Source organism: Esox lucius, chromosome 15, assembly GCF_011004845.1.
Source record: "Esox lucius isolate fEsoLuc1 chromosome 15, fEsoLuc1.pri, whole genome shotgun sequence".
NCBI lineage: Eukaryota > Metazoa > Chordata > Actinopteri > Esociformes > Esocidae > Esox > Esox lucius.
In genome coordinates this window covers 34,787,538-34,804,808 of record NC_047583.1, presented here as the reverse complement: position 1 = coordinate 34,804,808, position 17,271 = coordinate 34,787,538, and the positions used below count along the sequence as shown (strand labels likewise).

The 17,271-nt window shown below is 41.8% G+C and overlaps 1 protein-coding gene across 1 annotated transcript in view; it reads left to right on the top strand.

Annotated features, from left to right (window-relative positions):
- The window catches only part of si:ch211-266g18.10 (trichohyalin), a 139,789-nt gene that overhangs the window by 54,950 nt on the left and 67,568 nt on the right, over nt 1–17,271 (top strand). The window contains exon 10 of the mRNA XM_034297417.1: nt 472–540. Within this exon, the coding sequence (XP_034153308.1) occupies nt 472–540 (69 nt within the window). The remainder of the gene's footprint in view (nt 1–471; nt 541–17,271) is intronic.

Genomic DNA, 17,271 nt, shown 5'->3' with positions numbered 1-17,271 from the left:
TCAGTGTCCAATTATTGCTGGAACTAACTGTAGATGACAAATAGGAGGGTGATCCCCTTGACATTGATGTCCTTAAATAAAGTTATGGTTGAGTCTGAAGTTCTTTTTTTCAATTTTTACATGTGGATGGGACAATTGAAATACGGACAATTAAGCATACTCAATGATAGCACTATCAAAATGAATATAAAAAACTGACAACTTAATATAAAGTAGCTATAATATCAAAACAACATACTTTGATTCTCAGTTTAAAATTTCCACCCCAATGTCAAAGATGAAGAGGTTGAAGTTAGAGAGCAAATTGACAAAGTTAACAGTAAAGACGAAGCCAAGACTCGCACTGTCAAAAGATATGTTGATACATAAATTCAGTGGCCAATTTTACATTTAGTGTTGAAGAGCATCTGGTAGATTTCAATAATGCATGCCTTAATAACTGAAAATGTCTCATTTGTTTCTATTATATAGTTTTCAGAGAAAGTAAACAGAGGAAAACAAGAGAAGTGGTAGTTGAAGAGGTTGAAGTGGACCTTAAAGGTAAATTGCCATTTCTTAAAATGTTCTAATAATAATTCAATTTTACAGGTGGGAATGATTAATGTTATGATGTTATTAGTGATTCAATAATATGTTTTATGGGAAAAGCAAGCTCAACATTAATTTCCCTGTACACTGACCGTCCTATGAAGAAAAATCTACTGAATCTGTGAACTGTGCTGTGGTTTCCCAGAAATACACTAAGCCTAATCCTGGATAAAACAAAATCTGTATTGTTTTTTTTATATTTTGAAAAGTAAACTGCCCCGAGAGGATTTAATGTGCTCAGATTTTATACAAATAGAAGGAGGAATGTGTTCTCACAGGCATCTATATACACTTACAGCAATCAGAGCTGGACATTCCTTGAAAGAGTTGGATGTGGAGAAACTTGCTAAACTTGAAAGAGAGATTTCAGAGAATCTAGTGGTAAAAGGTAACTTAAATAAGCTTGCAGTACTGTATGGTATGTGTTCCGGCTAGATAAAATGTTTTATGGAATATACAGGTGCTGGTCATAAAATTTGAATATCATCAAAAAGTTGATTTATTTCAGTAATTCCATTCAAAAACTGAAAGTTGTATAATGTATACATTCATTCCACACAGACTAATATACTTTGAGTGTTTATTTCTTTCTTTAATTTTGATGATTATAACTGACAACTAATGAAAACCCCAAATTCAGTATCTCAGAAAAGTTGAATATTGTGAATAGGTCCAATATTGAAGACACCGGGTGCCACACTCTAATCAGCTAATTAACTCAAAAACACGTGCAAAAGCCTTTAAATGTTCTCTAAGTCTAGTTCTGTAGGCAACACAATCATGGGGAAGACTGCTGACTTGACAGCTGTCCAAAAGACGACCATTGACACCTTGCACAAGGAGGGCAAGACACAAAAGGTCATTACTAAAGAGGCTGGCTGTTCACAGAGCTCTGTGTCCAAGCACATTAATAGAGAGGTGAAGGGAAGGAAAAGATGGGGTAGAAAAAAGTGTACAAGCAATAGGGATAACCACACCCTGGAGAGGATTGTGAAATAAAACCCATTCAAAAATGTGGGGGAGATTCATAAAGAGTGGACTGCAGCTGGGTCAGTGCTTCAAGAACTACCACGCACAGATGTATGCAAGAGATGGGTTTCAGCTGTCGCATTCCTTGTGTCAAGCCACTCTTGAACAAGACACAGCGTCAGAAGCATCTCGCCTGGGCTAAAGACAAAAAGGACTGGACTGCTGCTTAGTGGTCCAACGTTATGTTCTCTGGTGAAATTAAATGTTGCATTTCCTTTGGAAATCAAGGTCCCAGAGTCTGGAGGAAGAGAGGAGAGGCACAGAATTACGTTGCTTGAAGTCCAGTGTAAAGTTTCCAATTCAGTGATGGTTTGGGGTGCCATGTCATTTGCTGGTGTTGGTCCACTGTGTTTTCTGAGGTCCAAGGTCAACGCAGCCATCTACCAGGAAGTTTTAGAGCACTTCATGCTTCCTGCTGCTGACCAACTTTATGGAGATGCAGATTTTATTTTCCAACAGGAAAATTTGGCACCTGTACACAGTGCCAAAGCTACCAGTACCTGGTTTAAGGACCATGGTATCCCTGTTCTTAATTGGCCAGTAAACTCGCCTGACCTTAATCCTATAGAAAATCTATGGGATATTGTGAAGAGGATGATGCGAAACGCCAGACCCAACAATGCAGAAGAGCTGAAGGCCACTATCAGAGCAACCTGGGCTCTCATAACACCTGAGCAGTGCCACAGACTGATCAACTCCATGCCACGCCGCGTTGCTGTAGTAATTCTGGCAAAAGAAGCCACAACTAAGTAATGAGTGCTGTACATGCTCATAATTTTCATGTTCATACTTTTCAGTTGGCCAACATTTCTAAAAATCCTTTTTTTGTATTGGTCTTAAGTAATATTAAAATTTTCTGAGATACTGAATTTGGGATTTTCATTAGTTGTCAGTTATAATCATCACAATTAAAAGAAATAAACATTTGAAATATATCAGTCTTTGTGTAATGAATGAATATAACATACAAGTTTCACTTTTTGAATGGAATTATTGACATAAATCAACTTTTTGATGATATTCTAATTATATGACCAGCACCTGTATATCAAGCCTTCACCAAACATTGGGCAGAGTGGAATGGTAATTGTATTTTTTTTGTGGAATGGTAATTAACAAGTTAGAAAGACACACCGATCAGCCATAACATTATGACCACTGACAGGTGAAGTGAATAACACTGATTATCGCATATATCATGGCCTGTCAGTGGGATATATTTGGCAGCAAGTGAACATTCTGTCCTTAAAGATGATGTGTTAGGGAGCAGGAAAAATGGGCATGAATAAGGATCTGAGCGACTTTGACAAGGGCCAAATTGTGATGGCTAGACAACTGGGTCAGAGCATCTCCAAAACTGCAGCCCTTGTGGGGTGTTCCCGGTCTGCAGTGGTCAGTACCTATCAAAAGTGGTCCAAGGAAGGAAAAGCGGTGATCCGGCGACAGGGTCATGGGCAGCCAAGGCTCACTGATGCACATAGGGAGTGAAAGCTACTCAAGCCACTGTAGCTTAAATTGCTGAAAGATTTTATTCTGGTACTGATAGAAAGGTGTCATAACACACAGTGCATCACAGTTTGCTGCGTATGGGACTTCATAGCCGCATGGCTGAACACATGGCTGAGCATTGTTGCAGACCATGTGCACCCTTTCATCGCAACGGTATTCCCTGATGGCATTGGCCTCTTTCATCAGGATAATGCGCCCTGCCACAAAGCAAAAAAGGTTCAGGAATGGTTTGAGGAACACAACAATGAGTTTGAAGATGTGACTTGGCCTCCAAATTCTCCAGATCTCAATCCAATCGAGTATCAGTGGGATGTGCTGGACAAACGATCCATGGAGGCCCCAACTCGCTACTTACAGGACTTAAAGGATCTGCTGCAAACGTCTTGGTGCCAGATTCAACAACACACCTTCAGAGGTCTAGTGCAGTCCATGCCTCGACAAGTCAGGGCGGCAAAAAGGGGACCTACACAATATTAGGTAGGTGGTCATAATGTTATAGCTGATCTGTGTATGCATGTCCTTTGACTAATATAATGCCCAGGTGCAAAGGGCACTCTGTGAAGTACCTTGTGATTGTGATTCACAATCACAAATTCATTTTAAATGTCATTATATTCTATTTTATTCTTACAGTAGTAAGAATGAAAAGACAAATTCAAATGTTTATTACTAAAAATACAAATACTATCTTTTCAACACACCCAATTATATCAAGCAAGGTCATTTAACTACACAAAAACACTTGACACCTTGACACCCTAGTGCTTGTGTGATTGGCCAAAGCCGGTAATATGGTATACTATTCCATGATTCTGTCCCAGCTAAGGAGTACTGGTGTCTGTAAGCCGTCCTTGACCGGATTTGCTAATTACATGTATTGTAACTGTGTAGTGAGAGTTTTGCTAATTACCCCCCTTGGAACTGTGCCTCGCATTTATTTTCATTTGGTCTACTTTTCTTGTCTATTGTTTTGTCAGTGCGAAGCTCAACTATGCACCATAGTCGCTTTTTATGTTCTATCAGTAACGCACGCCTGTCGAGGCGGCAATCCCCGAACCCGGTGGTGGACACCGGAAGTAAGTGATGCCGTCAAGCTGAAGAAGGAGTCCTATCAGGCCTGGTTGGCTTGTGGGAATCCTGAGGCAGCTGACGGGTACCGCCAGGCCAAGCGGATGGCAGCCCGGGTGGTTGTGGAGGCAAAAGCTCAGGCCTGGGAGGAGTTCGGTGAGGCCATGGAGAAGGACTATCGGCTGGCCTCGAAGAGATTCTGGCAAACCGTCCAGGGCCTCAGGAGAGGGAAACAGTGCCCTACCAACGCTGTTTACAGTAGTGGTGGGCAGCTGTTGACCTCAACTGGGGATGTCGTCGGGCGGTGGAAGGAGTACTTCGAGGATCTCCTCAATCTCGCCGTCACGTCTTCCATTGAGGAAGCAGAGGATGAGGGCTCAGAGGTAGACTCGTCCATCACCCGGGCTGAAGTCACAGAGGTAGCCAAGAAACTCCTCTGTGGCAAGGCACCGTGGGTGGATGAGCTCCGCCCTGAGTACCTCAAGTCTCTGGATGTTGTGGGCCTGTCTTGGTTGACACGCCTGTGCAACATCGCGTGGCGGTCGGGGACAGTGCCTCTGGGATGGCAGACCGGGGTGGTGGTCCCTCTTTTTAAGAAGGGGGACCGGAGGTGTGTTCCAACTATAGGAGGATCACACTTCTCAGCCTCCCCGGGAAAGTCTTTGCCAGGGTACTGGAGAGGAGAATATTGCCGATAGTAGAACCTCGGATTCAGGAGGAACAGTGTGGTTTTCATCAGGGCCGTGGAACACTGGACCAGCTCTATACCCTCTACGGGGTGCTGGAGGGTTCATGGGAGTTTGCCCAACCAATCCACATGTGTTTTGTGGATTTGGAGAAGGCATTCGACTGTGTCCCTCGCGGCATCCTGTGGAGAGTGCTTCTGGAATATGGGGTCCTGGGTCCTTTGCTAAGGGCTGTCAGGTCCCTGTACGACCGAAGCAGGGGTTGGTCCGCATTGCCGGCAGTAAGTCAGACCTGTTCCCAGTGCATGTTGGACTCCGGCAGGGCTGCCCTTTGTCGCCGGTTCTGTTCGTAATTTTTATGGACAGAATTTCTAGGCGCAGCCAGGGGCCGGAGGGTGTCAGGTTTCAGGACCACACGATTTCGTCTCTGCTCTTTGCGGATGATGTTGTCGTGTTGGCCCCTTCAAGCCAGGACCTTCAGCATGCACTGGGACAGTTTGCAGCCGAGTGTGATGCGGTGGGGATGAGAATCAGTACCTCCAAATCCGAGGCCATGGTCCTCAGTCGGAAAAGGGTGGCTTGCCCACTTCAGGTTGGTGGAGAGTGCCTGCCTCAAGTGGAGGAGTTTAAGTATCTAGGGGTCTTGTTCACGAGTGAGGGAAGGATGGAACGGGAGATTGACAGACGGATCGGTACAGCTTCTGCAATAATGCAGTCGATGTATCAGTCTGTCGTGTTGAAGAATTACCGGTCAATTAACCGGTCAATTTACGTTCCTACTCTCACCTATGGTCATGAGCTTTGGGTCATGACCGAAAGGACAAGATCCCGGATACAGGCGGCCGAAATTAGCTTTCTCCGCAGGGTGGCTGGGCGATCCCTTAGAAAAGCTCGGTCACCCGGGAGGAGCTCAGAGTAGAGCCGCTGCTCCTCCACATCGAGAGGGGTCAGCTGAGGTGGCTTGGGCATCTGTTTCGGATGCCTCCGGAACGCCTTCCTGGGAAGGGTTTCCGGTCCCGTCCCACCGGGAGGAGACCCCAGGGAAGACTTAGGACACACTGGAGGGACTATGTCTCCCGGCTGGCCTGGGAACGCCTCGGTGTCCCCCCAAAAGAGCTGGAGGAAGTGTCTAGGGAGAGGGAAGTCTGGGCATCTCCGCTTAGACTGCTGCCCCAGCGACCTGGCCCGGATAAGCGGAAGAAAATGATGAAAAATGATGATGATCAGTAACGCATGTCTCTGTGTGGGGCCTGTTGTGCAAACAGCTTTGCTGGGATTCCTAGTTAGCTAGCAATGTTTTATCTGTAGCTAGGCTCCTGACACGCTAGCTTACCTCTTACGGTGCTGGAAATATATCTGCGAATTTATGCTTCATCCCCCACTGGATTACCACCACCTGACTGGAAATCTATGGATTTATCAGGGTTTTTCCTGGCTCAAAATTAGGCAAAGTGATATCCCAACCCCACGCTCCAATGGACGACCCTCTGTGATATACTTTATATAATATCCAGCTAAACACTTGAAAAAATACTATTAGTGTTAAATCTGCCCTGTTGTCCATGTCTACTTGAGCAGCTATTGCACGCTACAATGTCATCCCTAATAGCAACGAAAATACAAGCAATATACACTCACCTAAAGGATTATTAGGAAAACCATACTAATACTGTGTTTGACCCCATTTCGCCTTCAGAACTGCCTTAATTCTACGTGGCACTGATTCAACAAGGTGCTGAAAGCATTCTTTAGAAATGTTGGCCCATATTGATAGGATAGCATCTTGCAGTTGATGGAGATTTGTGGGATGCATATCAAGGGCACGAAGCTCCCGTTCCACCACATCCCAAAGATGCACTTTTGGGTTGAGATCTGGTGACTGTGGGGGCCATTTCAGTACAGTGAACTCATTGTCATGTTCAAGAAACCAATTTGAAATGATTCGAGCTTTGTGACATGGTGCATCATCCTGCTGGAAGTAGCCATCAGAGGATGGGTACATGGTGGTCATAAAGGGATGGACATGGTCAGAAACAATGCTCAGGTAGGCCGTGGCATTTAAACGATTCCCAATTGGCACTAAGGGGCCTAAAGTGTGCCAAGAAAACATCCCACACACCATTACACCACCATGACCAGCCTGCACAGTGGTAACAAGGCATGATGAATCCATGTTCTCATTCTGTTTACGCCAAATTCTGACTCTACCATCTGAATGTGTCAAAAGAAATCGAGACTCATCAGACCAGGCAACATTCTTCCAGTCTTCAACTGTCCAATTTTGGTGAGCTTGTGCATATTGTAGCCTCTTTTTCCTATTTGTAGTGGAGATGAGTGGTACCCGGTGGGGTCTTCTGCTGTTGTAGCCCATTCTCCTCAAGGTTGTGCGTGTTGTGGCTTCACAAATGCTTTGCTGCATACCTCGGTTGTAACGAGTGGTTATTTCAGTCAAAGTTGCTCTTCTATCAGCTTGAATCAGTCGGCCCATTCTCCTCTGACCTCTAGCATCAACAAGGCATTTTCGCCCACAGGACTGCCGCATACTAGATGTTTTTCCCTTTTCACACCATTCTTTGTAAACCCTAGACATGGTTGTGCGTGAAAATCCCAGTAACTGAGCAGATTGCGAAATACTCAGACCGGCCCATCTGGCACCAACAACCATGCCACGCTCAAAATTGCTTAAATCACCTTTCTTTCCCATTCTGACATTCAGTTTGGAGTTCAGGAGATTGTCTTGACCAGGACCACACCCCTAAATGCATTGAAGCAACTGCCATGTGATTGGTTGATTAGATAATTGCATTAATGAGAAATTGAACAGGTGTTCCTAATAATCCTTTAGGTGAGTGTATATATATAGAGATTTTTTTTTGAGACCACTGCACCTTTTTCTTTCCTTTCCGGAGCTGTGTGTGTGTGTGTGTGTGTGTGTGTGTGTGTGTGTGTGTGTGTGTGTGTGTGTGTGTGTGTGTGTGTGTGTGTGTGTGTGTGTGTGTGTGTGTGTGTGTGTGTGAGTGTGTGTGAGAGAGAGAGGAGAGGCTACATTCAAGAACAAAACAGGCAGGAAAACTGGTAAGGGATAAAAAAGATGAGAAGGATACGCCAGCAAAACAGGGTCTTATATTCGGACCAATACCGTACAATACAATTATTAACTTAAAATCTGTATCTTTCTGGCCATGATTGTTTTTAATTTATTAGCATTGTATTCAACATGTAAAATGGAGTTAAGGCTCATTTCTGTAAAAGCTAGCATCTAGGATCTTGCTCCTGCTTCCATTAACTTACATGTTGTATATAGTGAGGGAAAAAAGTATTTGATCCCCTGTTGATTGTGATGGCAAGTATATTGAGGTTGATAGTTGATAGTGAGAGACAGAATTTAAAAAAAAGTATAAACTGATTTGCATTTTAATGAGTGAAATAAGTATTTCATCCCCTCTCAATCAGAAAGCTTTCTGGCTCCCCCGGTGTCTTTTATACAGGTAACGAGCTGAGATTAGGAGCACACTCTTAAAGGGAGTGCTCCTAATCTCAGTTTGTTATCTGTGTAAAAGACACCTGTCCACAGAAGCAATCAATCAGATTCCAAACTCCTCACCATGGCCAAGACCAAAAAGCTGTCCAAGGATGTCAGGGACAAGATTGTAGACCTACACAAGACTGGAATGGGCTACAACACCATGGCCAAGCAGTTTGGTGAGAAGAAGAAACACAAAAGAACTGTCAATCTCCCTCGGTTTGGGGCTCCATGCAAGATCTCACCTCGTGGAGCTGCAATGATCATGTAAACGGTGAGGAGTCAGCCCAGAACTACACTGGAGGTCAATAATCTCAAGGCAGCTGGGACCATAGTCACCAAAACAATTGGTAACACACTACGCCGTGAAGGACTGAAATCCTGCAGCACCCGCAATGTCCCCCTGCTCAAGAAAGCACATGTACAGGCCCGTCTGAAGTTTACCAATGAACATCTGAATGATTCAGAGGAGAACTGCGTGAAACATGGAGGTGGAAAAATTTTGCTTTGGGGCTGTTTTTCTGCTAAGGGGACAGGACAACTTCACCACATCAAAAGGACAGGGCCATGTACCATCAAATCTTAGGTAAGAACCTTCCTTTAGCCAGGGCATTGAAAATGGGTCGTGGATGGGTATTCCAGCATGACAATGACCCAAAACACACGGCCAAGGCAACAAAGGAGTGGCTCAAGAAGAAGCACATTAAGGTCCTGGAGTGGCCTAGCCAGTCTCCAGACCTTAATCCCATAGAAAATCTGTGGAGGGAGCTGAAGGTTTGAGTTGCCAAACGTCAGCCTTGAAACCTTAATGACTTGGAGAAGATCTGCAAAGAGGAGTGGGGAAAAATCCCTCTTGAGATGTGTGCAAACCTGGTGGCCAACTACAAGAAACGTCTGACCTTTGTGATTGCCAAGGGTTTTGCCACCAAGCACTAAATCATGTTTTGCAGAGGGGTCGAATACTTATTTCACTCTTAAAATCAAATCAATTCATAACATTTTTGACTTGTGTTTTCGAGATTTCTTTGTTGTTATACTATTTCTCACTGTTTAAATAAACCTACCATTAAAACTTATAGACAGATCATTTCTTTGTCAGTGGGCAAAAGTATAAAATCAGCAGGGGATAAAATATTTTTTTCTCTTGCAACAAGAGAAAGATACCGACACGTTTAACTTGTTGTTGATGTTAGCCTACATTACATCCAGGTTTCTACCACTCATCTCCATAAATGAACAATTATTTTAGCTAACATTATTGGTTAATAACAGTGGGTTAAATAATAAAATTGGCAACATCACTGTATCTGACAGGACAGTTAACACTGTAAGCTAACTTACCTCAGGCTTGCTTTCTGACGTGTAGTTCATTCGGCAGTGTGTTCAGTTGTCAGACTTGTAGTATAGCAGACTTTGAAAAAAAACCTGCCCTACTCTGACTCTGATTGGCTGTCAGGTTTTGCCTTCAAGGCTTGCCTTCCTGCTCTCTGTCCATACCTCACTCAAGTAGTCAATTTCTCTTTCTCCCACGGCACTGTCCCCTCAAGCCACAACACTGTTCCAGTTACACCCATCATAAAGAAACCTAGTCTGGACACCACTAATTTTAATAGCTTCTGCCCCATCTCCAACCTCCCCTTCCTTGCGAAAACCCTCAAAAGAACTGTTACCACCCAACTGCACCTCCTCAATAACAGCTTATTTAAACCTGCTAGGCCGAAGACTTTTCTCAGATTTACCCACATCTAATCCTGCCTGTCAACAATAAAAACATGCAGCAAAACTTCCTCAAGGTTAACAGTGATAAAACAGAACAATTACTCATAGGCATTATGAGTATACATAAATCTTTCTCTGCCATTAACCTTGTTCTAAACATACCTAAAACTAAGGTCATATGGTTTGGTAGTAGGAATAGTAGGAAAAGTTATTACGTTATTGAGTTTGAGTAATCCAAAATGTACGTTACTGATTACAAATGTGGACAAACTGTAACAGAATACATTTAACCTACCCAACCCTAGCCGTACTAGATTTTAAAGGTGCACTTTAGCGTAAATTAAGGTGCTCTTGAGTGGCTAGATGTTCTCTAACATTCAGCCATCAGATTTGCAACCAATGCATCTTCTAGGACATATCACTGCATTGCACACTTCCAAATACTTGCCATAACTATATACACTGGTTTATGCTTATTTATAAAACCCTCTTATGCCTCACTCTCCCCTACCTGAGATGTCTACTGCACCCCTCCTCCTCCATAGAGTTGTGCTCAAAAGTTTGCATACCCTTGTAGAATTTGTAATATATGTACCATTTTCAAAGAAAACATGAGTGAGGAGTCAACATTTCTTTTATTTCTTATGGGATTCATATTCAATTGTAGGTTATAACAGAATGGCACAATCATAAAACAAAACATGGCAACAAAGAAAATAATTAACTGACCCCTATTCAAAAGTCTGCATACCCTTAGTTCTTAATACTGTGTATTGCTCCCTTTAGCATCAATGACAGCGTGCAGTCATTTGTAATAGTTGTCTATGAGGTCCCGAATTCGTGCAGGTGGTATAGCTGCCCATTCGTCTTTGCAAAATTCCTCCAGGTCATGCAAAGTCTTGGGATGTCTTGTCAGTGTCAACTTTATTTATAAAGCACATTTAAAACAGCTGTCATTGACCAAAGTGCTGTACAGGTTAAAATCTAAGTATAGAAAACATATAAAAAATGTAAAGGTAAAAAATGTATGTAGGTCCACATAACAAGAAAGATAAAATAGCAGCACAGACATTTGATGCCAACTCAGCTAGGATTAAAATCCAGAGTAAAAAGGTGTGTCTTCAGGAGTGACTTAAAAGTGTATATAGGCTGGGCGTTTTGAATATGCAGTGGTAGGCTATTCCAGAAAATGGGACAACCCACCGCGAATGCTCAATCCCCTTTTGCTTTTAGCCTGGCTTTTGGGACAACTAAAAGTAGCTGGTTAGCCGACCTCAGTGCTCGGGCTGGAGAATGACAATGTAAAAGTTAAGACAGATATAAAGGGGCCAATCCATTTAAAACCTTATAGACAAGCATTAAAATCTTAAAGTCAATCCTGAAACAAACAGGAAGCTAGTGGAGGGAAGCCAAAATTGGTGTTATATGCTCCTGTTTTCTTATACTGGTTAAGAAAACGGGATGCAGTGGCATTTTGTCCTAGCTGGAGCCAATTTAGAGTTTTCTGATCTACCCCCAAGTACAAGGAATTACAGTAATCCAGCAGAGACATAATAAATGCATGGATAATCTCAAAATCCCTCTTAGAAAGATAGACCTTAACCTTTGCCAAAAGTCTTTGCTGAAAGAAGCTAGACTTCAGTACTAGACTAATTTGCTTATTTGAAGGAGCTATCAGAGATTCTTAACAAACGGTCTACTATAAGAGACTAGAGGGCCTAGGGTACCAAGAAGATCACCCAGGAAGCTACCTCGTCCACAAATAAGAATCTGTGTCTTACTTTCATTTAAAGAAAGTTTAGGGCCAACCAGATCTTGATGTCCTTTAGGGAGTCTAAAACAGGCTGTACAGAGTCTTTAGATGTTTTTATCGGCATATAAATGCGTACATCATCGGCAAAGCAATGAAAGGAGATATTGTGTTTCTTAAAAATGAACCCCAAGGGCAACATACACTGAACAAAATTATAAATGCAAAACCTTTGTTTTTGCCCCCATTTATCATGAGCTGAACTCAAAGATCTAAGACTTTCTCTACGTACACAAAAGGCCTATTTCTCTTAAATATTGTTCACACATCTGTCTAAATCTGTGTTAGTGAGCACTTCTCCTTTGCTGAGATAATCCATCCACCTCACAGGTGTGGCATATAAAAAAAGATGCTGATTAGACAGCATGATTATTGCACAGGTGTGCCTTAGGCTGGCCACAATAAGAGGCCACTCTAAAATGTGCAGTTCCATCACAGAGCACAATGCCATAGATGTTGCAAGTTTTGAGGGAGCATGCAATTGGCATATGTCCTCCGGAGATTGAAGATGCAGGCAGGAGTGAGGAACATTCAAGAGAGCCCTTTCCCAAACTCCACTCTAGGTTATATCCCCAAACTAAAGGTGTGGGTGTTTGTTTACCTAAGGATAACAAACTAGTCCTGAAGAATAGATCCTCTTATCATCTAGGGACACATTCCAATCTATGCCTGACACTATATTGTAAAACAGAGTGATCTACTCATGGGTTCAGCATAGGGGGACAAAGGCAGGACCCTTGATTCTGTAGTCAGACCAGAGATAAACATTAGTAACAAACATTCTGATAAAAAAACATGACCAGACACACAGAGTGTAGGCTAGGAAAGGACAATTGGGGACATAATTATGAATGGCTTTACTGAATACTCATCGAATAAAGATCATAAAGAAATCATTATTAATCTACCTGACCCTGGCTTGGTATCAAGAGATCCCCAAATTTTTCACTTCTTAATAAGTGATTAAAGAGTACTGAATGGCATTTGCAAGGCTTTGAATATCACTTTATATCCTTTTCCATCTTTATAAAGTTCCATTACCTTGTTACACAGGTCTTTTGACAGTTCTTTTCTGCTCCCCATGGCTCAGTATCTAGCCTGCTCAGTTTGTCCACATGAGAGCTAACAAACTCATTGACTATTTATACACAGTCACTAATTGTAATTTAAATAGCCACAGGTGTGGGAAATTCACCTTTAATTGACATTTTAAACTGTGTGTGTCAACATGTGTCTGTAACATGGCCAAACATTCGAGGGTATGTAAACTTTTGATCAAGGCCATTTGGCTGATTTCTGTTAACATTATGATTTAAAAAGGAGCCAAACAACTGTGATAATAAATGGCTTCATGTAATCACTACCCTTAAATACAATACAGTTTTTTTTCGCATTTTCAAAAACAATGCCAACATTGCACAATTTCTGCCAGGGTATGCAAACTTGTGAGCACAACTGTATACAGCACTCTGTTGGTTACATAGAGTAAAAAAAAATAAAGCTAACACATCAGTTCAGTTTCAGTTTACTGCGCCTAGCGATTGAAAATTGCAAAAAACAATAAAACTATATACTTTTGTCAACATTGCCACTTTTAAAAACAACAAACACATGTACTGATACCTGCAACTGCTTCATGTATTTACCTTTATTAACAGACATCAACAAGGTCACCAAGGTCTCTTTTACTGCTGAGCCCTGTATTACAACAATAAAGACATCCAAAATGAAAATCAAACATACCCCCCCCTGTCTGAATGTAACAGAAGTTGCTCCCTTTATGCTTCTACTAGTGGAATATTTTGTGCTGTTTGCACCTGCCGGTGCTACTAGCAGTCCTGAAGTCTAAACCAAAAAGGAAACCCAACCAAAAAGTTGACAATAGAGTGTGTGTGTGGAGCCAAATAGTTATTTGCGAAACGAAATACAAACAATATTCTTGACTATTCAAGAAATTAATTGTTATACAAATAATATCCTCAACAATTCAACAAACATATTACACTTACTGCTTTTCATTAGGAGAGAACCCAAATATCAAACATCCTACAGATGTCGCTCATTTAATTCCAGAGTTTTCTTACCGCGGTAAGATCAGGTAGATTGCAAATCTAAAGGACAGTACACACAATTTTCAGAATGTTCTCCTAACATAATAGGTTATAACGATTTTAAAAGCGAAAAGTTTCCAGTTGCAACTTCATCACTGATATGTTATAATAAAGAAATACACCAATAGCCAATACAGAAATAAAGACTATTTGTTTAAGCATTTGAATTATCTTAAGAAATAATAAAATACAAAGCAAAATAATTTGTTACGATCATAGTTTTGAAGTATGGCATTGTAGAAAAATATCTTATTACACTTGGCGAATAGGTTGTCAGTATTGACTCTAATACTGTGACAAATGTGTCAGTCAGTCGCTTATTTGTTGCATAATTTCATCAACTCCTCTTCTCAACAGCAAGGCCCAATCCTGGCAAGCTAATCGTGCAATTCGCTTGCCAGACTCCAACCTTTCCCAGCAAGCAACATGCCAGTTGCCCACCGGCAGCCACCTAGCGTTTTGCCGCTGCGGCCACCGAGTGTTTCTGCAAAGCGTCCGGCCAGCGGGACCACCGGCAGCAGCCGCTTTTTTTTATAGCGTGGGCCGCTTTCTTACAATGCCTTCTAACAATACCCTGATCAGCGGCTCACCAGCGGCCCGACGGCGGCTAGCCACTTTGATGCAATAAACCCAGCGGGATGCCTCACGCCCCAATATTAGGTTTTATTTATAATAATCCTTTATAATAATTTGTCATATCACAAATGACAGTGAACTGAATAAAATCTAAACAATTTAATTCAAATAGTGCAAGATGCATACAAAAAAAACATGCATTATACAGCAAGCATAAAAAATAAACGTAAACATTTTACAAAATCAAATAGTGCAAGAAAACATGTCCAGCAACAGATAGTAAAAGTACAGTATTTGAATTTGAAATAATTTGAAAGTTTACTGTACATGTCTACACAAAGGTCCTTTACACAAGCAATAGTGCAATAGTCAAAGTCTATTTTATTTATAAATTACCAATGTTGACCAAAATTCTGAACACTAAGATTTAACAATATTAAAATAAATCAAATAATCAGTACAAGAATAAAAGGGGTAAAATAGTGTCTCTGGAAGAAAATGGCAACACAAGCAGATACAGCAGACTAAAGCGCACGCCCTCTTTTCGGTGGGTAGCCGCCAGCGTAACCGGGCAGCTGGTGGAAAGCTGCCTCAGATGCAAATTAGCTTATGCAAATTGAGATCAGGAGAAAAGGCTGGTGGCCCGCTGGCTGTAAGACATTCGCCTTATTCACTCACGTCACCTTTAAACCAAAACGAGGCTGTGGGGTACGGAAGTAACGTTGACTCGCCCATCTGTAGACTTCTGTCATAACGTTACCTACAATGCCTCCGCATTGTTGTGTTCCCAAATGTACGTCTTCAAAGAGAAAGAAATCCTATACAGGTCAAACCTTCCATCGTTTCCCCAAAGATCCTGTACTTGGCCGTGAATGGATTCATAAAATAAGAAGAGATCCCGGTCGCCATTTCAAGGTAAGATATTAACATTAGTTTACGATGCTAACGTTAGCCATATTTACGTTAACTGTCATAGAGATAAACCTTCTGGCTAAATAGACATGACTTGATTAGCCACGAACCGGTCCTTTTTAAGTTATAACAAGCGAAGGGCTGATTCGGGGGTAACGTTAAGCAAGTTGTTGCTCTTTTTATTAGCCTGGGCAGCTAACGTCCTGCCGCAGTGTCTTACAGCAAAATATAAACAAGACGTGATCTGTGCCTGTTTATGATAATAACCATTGCTAATCTAGACCATGTTAAGCACACAACTACGTATAAACAGTAACATCCATTTTACTGGGTTTGTGAATCCCAGTAGATGACATTACTGATTCGCAAACTGAGCAGTTTATCCACAGTCATGATACCTGAATGTTGTAAGGTGCCTCATTTTTTCGCATTGAGCGAAGAGACTTAGCTCTCACACTGACTGTCTCGCTCCTCTTGACTGTCGGTAAAATAATTTATTGATAACACTCAAAATAACAGTCAGTCTGGTGTGGTTAATATATCTCAACAATGCTTAGCATCAGCTTGTAATGTTGTCATGTCCTGTTGTTTTATCTAGCTAACAAGCTAACTTTAAAAGTAACGTTAACTAATGTTGATTTCAGAAAAAAAGCTGTGATCGTCCGTGCATTACCTTCCACGTCGTGCACATATCCCTCGATCCAGTTGCTGTATCCTTTCAGCAAAACAGCCCGGGGAATCATGCAGTCCTTATTGGCCCATTTTTCAACATAGTCCACTGTTTTTTGGGAAGACATGAAAGATTTGATGTCCACACAGGTATCGCCTTGATGACAGATGCCCGCTGCTGCGCTCTGTCAATGAACTTCCGGTTTAGAGTGTACCCCCTAGCCTCGTTTTGGATTTCAAGATGGAGGCGCGGTGAATAAGGTCAATTATAGGCGCCGGCGGCTCGCCAGCGATTGCACACAGTATATATACTGATAATGTGAATTATTATTTTTAAGTAGGCAAACGGATTCTAAAACCAACTCCTAATAAAATGTTTACAAATATGAATATGATATCGCACCAGTAAAAAATTATCATTTTGATAAAAATAAAAAGCCAAAATCGCAGCTTTCTGCGCTTTTGAAATTGCAGGTTTAAATTGCGATTCCAGATCAGATTAGTATAAAGGTTGGAGTCTGGCAAGCGAACAACACGATCGTGTCAGTCTACAGTACACAATCTATCTTCAAGTGCTCTTACAACACGTCTTCCCCTACCTTTTGCTGTTTTAAGACAATCAAGATTTACAATTGAAATGTCCAACTGTACGTCTCAAATCGGTCAATCAAACTATACAACACATTGTTCTGTTCATGCCTCTCACTCGTCCCAATTTATTAAAAGTGAGTTAAAGTGAGTTTTCTCAAAACATCCCAATTCCGTGATGTCAGAAACATGAAGATGCGACATAGAGCGCACTGCGAAAGAATAGTGCGGAGTAGGGCTTGCTGTAAAGGAGAGGAAGAGGATCGATTAAGAAAATGAACCCAGAGGACAATGAGATAGAGACTAGAGATGAAAATAAATCATCTTCTGTTTGGGAATATTTCGGGTTCCAGAGATATGTCACAAACCAATGTAGGCCTAATATTAAAAACCAGTAAGAGGGTTATAACAATACACAAAAAAATCCATGAGAAGTCTGCAAAGAAGTCAACCCCTAGGGGATGGGGGTTGGCCTGGTGCTAA